General features: G+C 32.9%; 1 protein-coding gene across 4 annotated transcripts in view; it reads left to right on the top strand.

The window, feature by feature from the left end:
* Positions 1-12,427, top strand: part of LOC101510500 (peroxisomal ATPase PEX1) — a 14,009-nt gene extending 1,582 nt beyond the window's left edge. For 2 of the 4 annotated variants that reach the window (XM_004505285.4, XM_073370007.1), the window contains exons 4-17: positions 5-409; positions 1,011-1,739; positions 2,415-2,506; positions 3,298-3,371; positions 3,481-3,700; positions 4,020-4,113; positions 4,257-4,411; positions 5,175-5,402; positions 6,377-6,577; positions 6,868-6,993; positions 7,068-7,129; positions 8,254-8,371; positions 10,396-10,680; positions 11,624-12,427. In XM_004505285.4, the coding sequence (XP_004505342.2) occupies positions 5-409; positions 1,011-1,739; positions 2,415-2,506; positions 3,298-3,371; positions 3,481-3,700; positions 4,020-4,113; positions 4,257-4,411; positions 5,175-5,402; positions 6,377-6,577; positions 6,868-6,993; positions 7,068-7,129; positions 8,254-8,371; positions 10,396-10,680; positions 11,624-11,662 (2,828 nt within the window). In that variant the 3' untranslated portion in view covers positions 11,663-12,427. The remainder of the gene's footprint in view (positions 1-4; positions 410-1,010; positions 1,740-2,414; positions 2,507-3,297; positions 3,372-3,480; positions 3,701-4,019; positions 4,114-4,256; positions 4,412-5,174; positions 5,403-6,376; positions 6,578-6,867; positions 6,994-7,067; positions 7,130-8,253; positions 8,372-10,395; positions 10,681-11,623) is intronic. The other 2 variants (XM_073370006.1, XR_012163550.1) reach the window with 2 other exon arrangements.
* Positions 12,428-13,824: the final 1,397 nt, after the last annotated feature.

Raw genomic sequence — 13,824 nt, 5'->3', positions numbered from 1 at the left:
TCAGCAGGAGATTCACATCTAGGCTCCTATAGTAAAGAGAATACTGCAAAGATGCTGCTCCGTTTACAAGATCCAAATGGGTTATGTCGGACTAGTACTCATGTCAAAGGTGTTGAGTTTCACGTAGGGCTTACTTCTGTTGCTTTTGTTCATCCAGAAACAGCCAATCGCTTCTCATTTAACATGCTTCAGTTGGTTTCCATAGTGCCAAGAGTATCCAAAGAGAAAGTTAATATATCCAGAACCAATATTATGAAAGCCAAAAGTGGTTCGGCTGAGAATGGAGATACTGGCAAGAAGGAACCTCGACAGGCAGTTGTTCATCTGCTGACTTCAGAATCTGTGGCTAAAGGACATGTAATGCTAGCTAAGTCTCTTCGCCTTTATTTGAGAGCTAGCCTGCATTCATGTACGTTAAGTTGTCCTAATATTCATCATTCTTAAACCACAATATTTTCTAATCAATTGTACATGCATGCTCATAAAATTCAGTGTGCAGGATATTGAGCCCAGCAAATTGTTGTTAAATATATATGAAGTTGGCTTTTGTTTGATCTGTTTATGTAGTTGGGATACCAGCAGTTCTTAATTCTTCTATTTCAACAGTGTATTATTCTATCAGGCAATAAGCTATTTGTTATTTTAATAAGCAGTGATTTGCTCTAGTACTTATATTTTGAACTTTCATGGCATCGGGAGAACAATGTAACGCTTTATGGAGGTTTGCACTTTTTTTGGTGGATTTGCTATTGTTTCTAGAAGATTTTTAAGTTAAAGATTATGCTATATTTTTTTTTTGCGAGTTAAATTAAAAAGAGTTGCTTTTTGCTGCAATAGCCTGAGTTATCAACTTTATATAAATAGCCTGAGTTATCAACTTTATATAAGTGGACAGTATGTCAAAATTTTGCTGTTTTCTCGTGCTTTTTAAATTATATTTTAGATGAATAATCTGACTGTCTCTTCAATATCTGATTTTAAAAGAAATTATTGCTTTTGTGATTGCGCAGGGGTTTATTTGAAGGCGTGTGATGTTGTTTTAGAAAAAAATATTCCTTCCATTTCTCTTTGTCCTTGTCGATTCAAACTGTTATCGCAGAAGAATGCTGTTGAGAAAGATAGTCTAGATGATTTTCACGACCACAAGAATTACATCGACGAGAAATTGCATGCAAAACCTGCTTCAGGTGTCTTTTTGGATACCATAAATTGGTCTATCCACAGTGAAGTTGTTGCGGCTCTTTCTGATGAATCCAGTTACAGAGCAGAAGAAGAGGTTGCAAACCCGTCTCAGAATCAAAAGGGATTACAAAGTCTTGTACGACTATGGTATATTGCGCAGCTTGAGGCAATTACTTCCATTGCAGGGATGGAAGTTAATTCATTGGCTATGGGTAGTAAAACCTTGCTTCATTTTGAATTAAGCTGTTACAAGATTGGGAAGGATGAGAAGCTTCAGCTGGCTTCTTTAGAAAACAGTGGCAAGGCAGCTGAAATGTTATTTCTCATGACCTTTGGTGACGAAGATCTGCATCAAGGGAAACTTAATGCATATAAAGTTTCTTTTGGTGGAAGACTCGATAACACCAACATTGAGGATCTGAAGCTTTTTGAAAGAATGAAATTGGGTGATCCCGTTTCTATTCATTCTATGGAAGAGAGAGCCTCTGAAGACCACATTAGTTCAAATATCTCTTTCCTCGATCCCATGGAGAAAACTGCTTCTGATGTTATCAATAGTAGGTTTCTTTTCTGGGTCAAGTATCCATTAATTTTTTCATGATATTTTTTTTATTTCAAAATAAAATTTAAATGATACTTTCTCTATTTTATATTAATAGTCACTTTAGTGAATGAAAGACGTTTCACATTAAGTGTCATTTTATCTTGAGACCTTAATTTTCTTCTTCTTTCATTCTTGAAATAATGATTGTTCTGTTCGCAATTTTTTCCTAATTCCTTCACATATTCCCTTAAGCTAGAGTACGTGTAATAACTGTGAATATGTTGCGAATGAAGCACGAAAAATTTGTTTCTATTTCCTATTTTGCAATACACCCTATATATGCATATCTCATCTATTTGAGGTTGAGAAATGCATATTATTATTTTTAGGAAAGAAGTTGATTCCATGCTACCCGTTTTGTCTGGTTAACTTATTTGTTACTCAAGATTCCAAATTTTTGTTTGAGTTGTTTTGGTCTTTTGGCTGTTAGTATGGGTGATCATTTAAGAGATTTTTAGAATTTAGTTTGAGGTGTGCGGGATTCAGCTCTTTTCCTTCTTGATGCTGCTGTTTGTCAATTTGAATTCAACTCACTCAAATGTTTTTTTCCCACAACAGTAGCAGCACTTGGGCACTTGGATGCCCTCTAATGATATTTAATTTAACTTTCCCTTTTTGCTGACTGTAGGGATGTTGGTATTGCTATCTTCAGCATGTGGTTTGTGGTTTGGCTCATGCAACCTACCACTTCCTGGGCATGTTCTTATATATGGACCCTCAGTGAGTACAACTTAAATTGTATTATCATATATATTTAATTATATAATGGGCAGGGTTATTAGTAGACTAGACTAGAAGTTGTAATTGCTGGATTGTTAAATATTTAGACCTTGGAATCCTTCCAATCACTTGTTTACTCTTTGGTACTCATTATATAGCCTTTTTAATGTCAATTTTGTGTTGATTTTTACTTCATATTTCATGATTTTTGGGCGAAAAAAAGAACTTCCAGACTAGTATGAGGATGGTTTTCTGACAAATATTGGGTGCCAACTTGGGAGGTGGATGAAGGTTTTGTAAATTATATGACAGAAGCAAATCAAAGAAACAAGTAAAAGAAAATACACCTGAAAGAAGCATAACAGTTATGATCTTTTATCATGTATAAGTGTGTAACCAGTTATCGAAGGATTTTTTGGTAAAAATATTTTTTGACGATCACTTAGCTGGTTCACAATGCTGAAATAATGCCGAGTAACTACTTAATTACTTGATTAACAGCTAAACTGGAAAATGTGTTTTAAGAATTTTTCTTTTTCTAATTTTACCTTTGATAACTTTTGAGGATAGCAACCCCAACCCAAAGCTCACAAATAGGTAAAATAATTTATTTTGGGTTGCTTCATAGTCTCATCACATCAGGGTACAAAATTGTCTGATGTGATAGTGATGCATTCTTATTTACCTTCAGGTTTCTGATCTGGGAAAAAACAAAAAACATTTCTGACCTATATAAGTGAATTATCAATAATTTAACTATCAATAATTTGACATTTGAATAATTTTTCCAGGGCTCTGGGAAAACCATACTAGCAAGGAATGTGGCAAAATCCCTCGAGAATCATGAAGACATCTTAGCACACGTGTATTAATTTTAATTCTAATTCATCACACCATTCTGATTTCTTTTCTATTCCATGTATACAATTACTCCTGTTCAGATTTTGAAAATTTCATCGTTCATTACTATGCAGAATTTTTGTTTCTTGCTCAAAACTTGCTTTGGAGAAGGTGCCAATTATTCGCCAAGAACTTGCAAACCATATAACTGAAGCTTTAAACCATGCACCTTCTGTTGTCATCTTTGATGATCTTGATAGTATAATTTCTACCCCTGATTCCGAAGGATCTCAGCCATCAATGTCTGTTGCTGGACTCACAGATTTTCTGGTTGACATCATGGATGAATATGGGGTAAGAAGCATATCTTTAGTGCTGTTTGCTGCTGATTCCCTTAAATGTTATGCATGCTGTACCTTAACCAAACTCAATATTCCAATATCTACGATTTTGAACGTCATTAACCAGATGTTGTAGGTGTCAAATTTTTAGGTGTACAAAATACAATTGCTTATATTTTGAAATAACACTGCCCTGTCTAATTGCTAACTAATAATCGGATCACACTAAGAAATTTTCAAATGCACAGGAGCTTCATTTTGATGCTCAATCGATAATGTATATATTTTTCTCTCCCATTATGAATTTATCGTCTGCATGGAAAATTATACAGGAGAAGAGGCGAAAATCATGTGGATTCGGACCAATAGCTTTCATAGCTTCCATACAGTCCCTAGAGAACATACCACAATCTTTGAGCTCTTCAGGTTTGCTACTTCTGCTTGTAAAATCGTTGCAATGTTATTAGTAAAATTTAGAAAGAATCTTTACTATTATTATCTCTAATTTTTTCATATGCATTTAATTTCTCATGTTTTGGCTACTAAATTCATTATTCTATTGTTATCAGGACGGTTTGACTTTCACATTAAGCTGCCTGCTCCTGCAGCTTCTGAGCGCAGGGATATGTTGAAACATGAAATACAAAGGCGGCACCTGCAATGCGATGATGACATCCTGCTTGATGTGGCTGGAAAATGTGATGGTTATGATGGCTATGATCTGGTATTCCACTTCTTTTAGTTTTGTTGTTTTGGCAGTTGTGATTCATTTGGCTTTATTAGTCTAAAACTTACTAGTTGTCAGCTTTGTTAATATGTGTCACCACCATAGGGTTCCTTTTGTTATGAGTTCTTTGTGAAGATAAATTTAGAGAGAGAGAAGAAAAGCAGGACAGTTTATGTGATAGATATTCCACTGTAGATATTTTGCTTTATATTTTAAATGAGTTACAGTTGTTTTCAGACAAGAGAGAGAGAGAGAATAGACATGCAGGGAGGTTATGGGATGAACACTGACAAGAGAGAATGAGAGGGATCAGATAAGCAAGACAGTTTATCAGATGGACGTTCCCATATGGATTTCTATGCTTAATAATCTTTTATGAATTGGAGCTGTTTTCTTTTCTTTTCTTTACATATCGGCCCTGTTCATTTGGTGGTAGTGTAAATGGGCTGGAGAATTTGTGCATCTGTCCATGATTCATGAAGCACTCAGTGTAATGTTCTTGCCGAAATTAGGTTAACAAGTGTTCTAGATTAGAGATAAGGAATGTAAAATTACCTGATGATAACTTGTAAAACATCAAAAGATGGTAACGTTTCTACCCCAACATAATTACAACGTCAGTGTTTTCATTTGCATTTCATTAACAATTACTTTCTTTGGTAGATGTTTGGTCAGTCATCTGATTATTATTAATGCATGAAATATCCATAACTGTCTGGGATGCTTGTATACAAATATTAAAAAGTATCACTCTTTGCAGGAAATATTAGTTGACAGAACTGTCCATGCCGCTGTTCGCCGTTTTCTGCCATCTAATGCCATTTATGAGCACGAGGGTCCTGCCTTACTACAAGAGGATTTTTCTCAGGCAATGCATGATTTTCTTCCAGTTGCAATGCGTGACATCACAAAATCTGTTTCTGATGATGGCCGCTCTGGATGGGATGATGTCGGTGGTCTTGTTGATATTCGAAATTCTATTAAAGAGGTCTGAATTCATAAAATATTTCAATGCATTGTTCTCTCAGTTTATTTTATGTTTTCCTGTTTCTTTTGAATTTCAAGTTATATTATATTATATTTAATATAAGACTAAAAAGTAATAACACTTATTAATGCTTAAGCTAGGTGGAAGCCCAAGAGTGATTTTATATCTAATAACGCTCTTTCTAGTGATGTGTGTATAAAGTGTGGTACATGCTAAGAATCAATTCACACCTGTTCTTACATTGCTCCGAGGTTATACTTTGCTGTTTGCAGCTGACATATTGATCTGCTGTGATTTCTTTATGGAATTCCTTCTCTAAAAATTTGTAATATATTCTCTTTGTTTTAATTAATTTCTTCTTTTATCAACCAAAAGAACAAGAAATTATGAAGTGAATTTGGAGATGGAGATTTATTCAATGATCTTAAAAGATAGAATGTGAATTACCTCGGTGTGACCCAAATATATATTGATTTCTCAATGTGTCAGTCAGTTTGTGTAATACCATAGAGCTAATGAATGGGTCCTGTCATTCACCTTCTAAAATATCTGAAAGGAGCCCCAAGAACTGTCGTCTTGTATGAAAGTTGGGGTTATCTGATAGATCCGATTGATATTGCAAAAGAAAAGAAGAGAAATATTGTGAATCTTAATGAAAAATCCTCTGGATCAATGCGGCCTTGAGGATAGATTACCGAGTACAATCCTAGCTCTACTTTCCAGATTCCTTTAATTCTCTTTTATCTTACATCACACCCTAACCCCTTTAACCAACTAACAAACAACTAATCAAGGATAGCTAACTAAATACGATTGGCTATTAACTATGATTATCTATCATTATTGCATAATATAGGGATTTTCTGAGGCAGTGATTTTTGTCTAGTAGTTGACCAATAATTTAGCACTTGCTTTTTTGTTGCATGTACTCTATGCTAGTATGTTTTGCTTTATTTATGTTAAATTATTTCCAGATGATAGAGTTGCCATCAAAGTTTCCAAAAACTTTTGCACGAGCCCCGTTGAGGTTGCGGTCAAATATCCTTTTATATGGTCCTCCTGGTTGTGGCAAAACTCACATCGTTGGTGCTGCTGCTGCTGCTTCTTCGCTTCGATTCATATCAGTAAAAGGGCCAGAACTGTTAAACAAATACATTGGTGCTTCAGAACAAGCTGTAAGAGGCCAATAATACTTTTTTAGGCTATTGTTGTTTTTCATATTCCTTTCTATCTTTCTTCATCCATATATTTTCGCTACAAAATATATTTTTGAAGGTTGTTGTCTTATTTGACTCAAAACTTGCTATTTTTTACCATCAATCTGTGGACTGAATCATCTTGAATGTATTTTGGGCCTACCTAGGCTTTTTCTTTTAGCTTGATGAACATTATTTACAATTTTTTTTTTTGGTTTTGAAGTTGGTTATTTTGCTTTTAATGTCTGAGTCCTGAATGCTACTTTCAGGTTAGGGATATATTTTCTAAAGCAGCTGCTGCAGCACCATGCCTACTGTTTTTTGATGAATTTGATTCTATTGCTCCCAAGAGAGGGCATGACAATACTGGAGTAACTGATCGAGTTGTCAATCAAGTCAGTATATATTTTTCACCTTTTGTGTTTACACGTTGAATACAATCTGACCTCAATTTATTCAATTTTTACAGTTTTTGACTGAGTTAGACGGTGTTGAGATTTTAGCTGGTGTATTTGTGTTTGCTGCAACCAGGTTAGTTTCCAAGCATGCATTCTGATAGAACTCAGAATTTTAATGGAAGAAAAAAGTATATTATTGCTTAAAATTCTTAGTATCTCTTACAATGACGAGATCAGGAGAGGAGCAGAAAGAAAAACTAAACCAGAGTTCTAAGAACTCCTAAATGAGAGCAAAGTTGCTACTAACCAGAGAAAGAATTCGCCTAATTATTTCTTAAAATATTTTATGAATACCTTCCCCTCTTCCCCTTCCCTCATTCTTATAACGTAAAATAAGAGACGTTATTAACTAGCTTTTATTTCCTCCATTCATCCTTCTTGAAACTGAATGCCTTTCTCACTTTCCCCTCCCTCATTCCTTTAATGGAAGATTGGTAGAATAAGAGACGTTATTAACTAACTTTTATTCCCTCCATTCATCCTTCTTGAAACTAAATGTGTGAGGTGTGTGACTTGGGTGAGTGGGGCCCACTCTTTGGGCCCTCATTCCTCTTAATTTGCAGTGTTCTATCACATTCAATTGTCAAAAATAAAAGAATAAAATTGAAATGAGGTGTCAGATAATGACAGATTAAAAGCTGAATGGTGAAAAGAAGGCTGTAGGTTCAACCTGGAGATTCTTTTACCTTACAATTAATTTAGAATAGTTACAGGTGGAAAATTCTAATTCAAGCTTTGATTACAACTCTGAATCTACTCAACAATACAGTTTTGGAGTTTTGTCATGTACATGATTGAATAAGAAAAAGGGTCAGTCCGGCTGTTTTGATTAATAAACAAGTAAAATTTTAGGTGAACAAAGCTACTCAAAATTAATCCATGTACTTAATTAAACTTAACCAAGTAATCACATGATCAGTATGCTATTTAACTTTTATCCAATTGGTATTTACTATTTACATTTAAGGCCATTTTATTAATGATGATGAACAATTCAAAAAAATAAGAAGTCCAAATTGGCTATTCTACACTTGTGTGGTTACTCTGAAACCTTTAAGTTTTTCAATGGGTTTAACTTCACAATTGACTGCAGGCTTGTTTGTTCTTTCTATTATTGTTTGATATACAGAAAGAAAAGATACGGGAAATGAATATTAGTTATAGGCAATTCTGATGTTTGCTTCTCATGTCAAGCAGTAGACCTGATTTACTTGACGCGGCACTGTTGAGACCGGGTAGGTTGGATCGTCTTCTATTTTGTGACTTCCCATCCTGGCAAGAGAGATTCGAAATTCTTACGGTACTTTCTAGAAAGGTATGCATACGTGTAACTATAGATTATGATTGTTTGCTAAATTGTTACAATATCTTGTTGGGATTTTTACACGACGTAATTGTTTTTGGATAAAACTTTTTTACATATGCATATATCTTGTAATGGTTTCGAGGCACTAGACATTGTTAAATGATAGAAATCAGAGGCATATTATTGTGAATTAGTGTTTCTCAATTACACAGCGGAGACTTTTTTTGGTTCTAGAGCAGAGACTCTTTATATAGCCTGAAAATGAATTATTAGAATAATTACAGTATATTCTTTGTTTACACAATATGACACGATATGCCTATCCTATACAGTATATACATGGATCCTAATCTTATATACACTATACTAATTTGTAATATTCCCTAAGTTTGAGTGGAGAAGTAGACTATTAGAATCTTAAAAATTGAAATGAAAGAAATATAAAATGAATCAAATTAGAAGAAAGGCATTATTGAGAACTGAACAGAAAATGGAGGATAGAATTCTCCTCAAGAGTTTCCTTTCACTAAAGATTACTCTTTTTTATAACAACCTATCAAATGCAAGAAAATTTAGGAATTAATAGTGTTCAGGGGAGGGTTTTGGGAGACCCAAGGAAGGGATGATGATATTTGGGATGAGCAGCTAAAGGGAATAGGAAGATAGTCAGAGGAACCCTAGGAGAGTTGAGAGGCTATGAACCAAAGGGTTAAGATTCTTGGTGGTGGGACTGTGATGGGCAACAAAAGATTATAGCTAAAGGAGTGTTACAAAACATAATCATTGTGTAAAAATGAGTAAAAATTAGAATAAATTTAAAGTAGCGAAGTAAGGCTCTAAAAAGGTGGATTACAAAGCTAAAGCAACGGCATTTGATTGCTTATTCTTGTCATTAGGCACTAAATAAGGAGAAAGAGGTATTGACAAATCTACTAAAAGTATGGAAGGAAAAACAAAAGACTTGATCAGATGAGATGCATTCAATATGAAGGAAAAGTGCCGGATCAATATTACTGGCCACAAAGCAGGACCACCAAGATCAGCATTTTCCAGCCATATCCGTGTTTTCCGATATGAGGCTCATAATAGGGGATTTAGACACGTGTGGAGAAGACCCATAAAACCTCATATAAGGAAAGCAGATAGATTGAGAATAGTCAAGTAGTTAGTAGTAGATAAGATCAAACACAATTATAGGCTAAATCATAAAGAGTAAAATTAAATTAAATGGTCTATCTGTTGTGTAGATAATTATGGGAATAAATCAGATTTGATATGATTCTGATTTGTATTAATTAGTATTCTTGAACAGTTAGAATTTAGAAATTATAAGAAGGCGTATTAGTTATTTCCTTATTAGTCATAGCCATAATGAAGACAATATTTCCTCCCGATCCTTAGGCCTAGAATTAATTCCAGGATCACAATTCTTCTATTTATTTTCCCCCTTTTTACCATTCAAATTATCAAGTGAAAAAGGTCTTCACTTTTCTGCATATTGATACAGTACATGAAAGAATATTATGAAATTTGATCCATGTAGTTGATCCCATCTTGTGGGAAAAAGGCTTTGGTGGTGGTGGTTGTTTAAAATTTGAGGAATTAATAGTATAACAAAGTGATCGATTTAAAGCTGACCGTGATTTAGTAGAATATAATATATTTCAGTATGCATTTGTGGTTTTACTGTAGCACCACTTGGTGTTTCATATTTCGTTTAAAGAGCTGTAGTAGATCAAAAAAATTAATAGATCAACATTCTTATTTGATCAAAGAGTGGCAGTAGTGTAGATGATTGTGAAGGCAGCTTTTCCAAATAAATGATAAGGACATGCTAAGTTTTTAAATGTTATAAATGTTTGTCGTTGGGTGTCGCTATTGATGCTAACATTTAATTCCACCAAAGATATGGGTATGTAGAATGTCAAGTTGATGGTTAACCCTTCATATATTTGGATTTTAATACCCAGAGCTTACCTTTTTACGTGGACACAGTAGTTCTGTTAACATCTATGTGTATCAAATTGACGCAGTTACCAATGGCCAATGATATTGATTTGGCTACAGTAGCTAATATTACTGAGGGATTCAGTGGAGCTGATCTCCAAGCTCTCCTCTCAGATGCGCAGCTTGCAGCAGTTCATGATATTCTGGACAATATTGATGCGTCTAGGTCAGACAAAACACCAGTTATTACTGATTCTCTTCTAAAGTTGACTGCATCCAAGGCCAGACCATCTGTTTCAGAGGAAGAGAAAAGACGACTCTACAGTATTTATCGCCAGTTCCTGGATTCAAAGAGATCTGTTGCTGCTCAGGTTTTTCCCATTCTCTCTGTTCTTTCTTCCTTCATTTTCTGTATTTTCTGTTAAGTCCTTATGTTGAAGTTTGAGGGTTATGTTTAGAAGAAGTACATGTAGCCAGAAGCAGTCTTGCATTAAGGGGTCTTGGGGCAAATGCCCGACTCAACTTCAACTTGCTTTCAAATTTAATAAAATTCCTAAAAGTTGAACTGGGTGATGCTACACCATCGACTTAATCTGACAGAACTGTGTTCAAAACTTGTTTATGGATGTGAGTAGGAACTTGTGGCTTGGTGAACGCTGGGTTAATTGACCACGACCTTTATGGAACATCAATTAAAAAAACCAGCTTGTTTAATTGACAACTCTAGCAAACCTTCAGTTAATATTTTGAAGGGCCAACGTAACATAACAATTGTTGCTTTCTCATTAGTCATTTTTAACAAAATAGCCCTAAACTTATTAAAACTTGTTAAACTTGAATGACTGTCTCAAATTCTGTATTAAAACCCTCATACATTTTTAAATCACTAAAATCTGTCTCAAATTACCTTTGAATGACTGAAAATTATGTAACTTCAACTGTAAAAGGAGATGATAGAGGGATTTCGTGTGATATTATTATTAACCTCACTTTTCTGTTACGGAGCCACTTTTATTTATTTTCTCAAAAACACTGGTTTACATGTATAAGTTATGTACCAAGAAAAGACTCTTATGTATCACAACGGGCTAAAGATGACTAAGCATGCCATACATTTAATCCTAGGTTTTCTTTTAAGTAAATACATATCATATTGGGGAATTGCTTTATTTCCCTGATTTAGTTGGGTTAATAATAATAATTACGTAATGAGATATTCCATGTTTTTCTTCTGTCCATTGCCCTCGCTAGAAAAAAGTCTCGGTCCATGACTGTTTTAGCTATGTCTTTTTTTTGTTGTTGCAATCGCTGCAGTCAAGGGATGCAAAAGGCAAGAAGGCAACTCTAGCGTGACAATCAAGTAATACAGTGAATTTGTTGATGCAGCTAAAGCTGCTCTTTGGTATTCTTTTTCCCCTGAAGCTGCCTTTTTTGTTCATTTATACCTTACTATTGTAAATTTGTACAGTAGTCAGATTGATGTTCAATTCATTACTTGCAATAATGCGAATTCTCAAGCAGCGCGGGAATAATATATGGAGAAAAAAAATGCGTCTCCAGTTTTTTTTCCACCTTAAATTTGTTTTCAGTCGTGAAATTACAAGGCTTATTGGGCAGGGGATGACTAGAGTAAAATCCTCGAGGAGAAAAATTAGATGGAAGGAATCTATGAATTGATAACAAAATCATGTATAAATTTAATGCAGAATGTACTGCCCTTGTCCTGGCACAGAGAAGTTAATATGCTTTGTGGATTTGTCGTCTGTTTCATTACTTGGCAAGTTGGTTTATGCAGCAGCTTATGTTAGAAACTGTGAAGTTGCCGCAGACTTCTGCAGAAAATTTCAGCTGTTGACTATGGTGTCAATTTCGATCCAGTTTCCTCTTTCCTCCTCGTATATGAGAAGAGCTGCAAGGTTACGGCCGCACAGTTTCTTGGGAGCACTAAATCTATTCCAAAATATTTCCCAGAATGTTTTACGAGATAAGTTTATATAATAAGTTAATCTTAATAGGTATATGGTTTTATAAAATCAAGCGTTATTACTTCATATTTTTGGTTTTTTATTATTTTGTTTAGATTCAATTAATAAACATTGTTAATGCAATTTTTTTTTACATTGTTTGTTAATTACAATTCTTAGATATATTTGACTTTTATACTAGTTATCTCCAAAGTCATGTTCATAAATGTAGAAAACATTACATTAACATGGACAAATTGAACTCTTGCTTTTTCATATATGTGAAATGTTATTAGATTGGTATTTGCATACTAATAGTTTGAAAAAGTAAGTATTATACATACATAACATTATGTTTAAGCATAATGCAATTTTATAATAAAATGTCACAATATCTTTAAAACCTTTAAAATGCACGTAAAAGTTCTTACAACCTTTAAAAGAAATTTCTTAGATTAATGATTTCAATGTAACAGCATCTGTTGTAGTTAGTGTTGTAGTAATAAAATTATATGAAATAGATTTAGATTGATAAAGATTTACGTCCAACAAAACTGTTCGAATCTATATTCTATATATTATATAAAAACAATTATTTCTGATTAAACTTTTTTTGGAACCAATTTATCCTTAGCAATTTATTTATTTTTTAAAAGATAAACTTACATCAACATCATAATCATATAGAACTCTTTAACAAAATCTTACATCAACATATTGAAAATAAAATATTTTAGATGTTCTAAAATTGTAGCAAACAAATTAAAATAAAATAGATATTATACAATGAAAAAACAATAGCAAAAAACGGATAAATGGATAAATCAATGTATATCTTTCACTAGTATTAATAAAAAAACACTTTATGTATTTAGAGGGCTTTCAATTATTTTACATTCTTATGCTAATATTTTCTGAGTACTAAGTATGTATTTTTTTTTTATAAATAACTTAATTGATGACATTGAAAAAGATATTGCTTTTAGTATAATATGAATTACGGATGGATTTAAACTTTTATCAAATAACTATTGTAATTTTAAATTTTATGTCAAGTTTTCAATTTTTATTTTGTTTATATGATTTTAGTTTACATTTTATGAGTAAAAATTATATATATATATATATATATATATATATATATTATATATATAAGAGAAAACATATTTGCTTATTAATATATATATATATATATATATATATATATATATATTATACATATAAGAGTAAAACAATTTGCTTATTAAATAAATTTAATATATTAATTTAGAAAAAAATATTTTTTTTTGTTTTTTGTTTTGACTCAGTTTTTTATTTTTATACTTAATTCATCGTAAAATTTATGCTAATTTCCATTTGTACATAAGGATGTGAAAATGATTCAAATTGTGTAATGTTTTTCTTGATCAAAATCAAAGAATAATGCAATCTAATTTAGGTTGATTTGTTGGCTAGTTTTGATTTTTCCAGCCAAAAATTTGTTTGGTGAAATATTATTTCTCCTTTTGATTGAGTGGAATTTTTTAAGAATATGATTAAACTTCTTAATTT

The sequence above is a fragment of the Cicer arietinum genome, chromosome 6, assembly GCF_000331145.2.
Source record: "Cicer arietinum cultivar CDC Frontier isolate Library 1 chromosome 6, Cicar.CDCFrontier_v2.0, whole genome shotgun sequence".
Classification (NCBI taxonomy): Eukaryota; Viridiplantae; Streptophyta; class Magnoliopsida; order Fabales; family Fabaceae; genus Cicer; species Cicer arietinum.
This window is presented reverse-complemented; position numbering and strand designations above follow the sequence as displayed.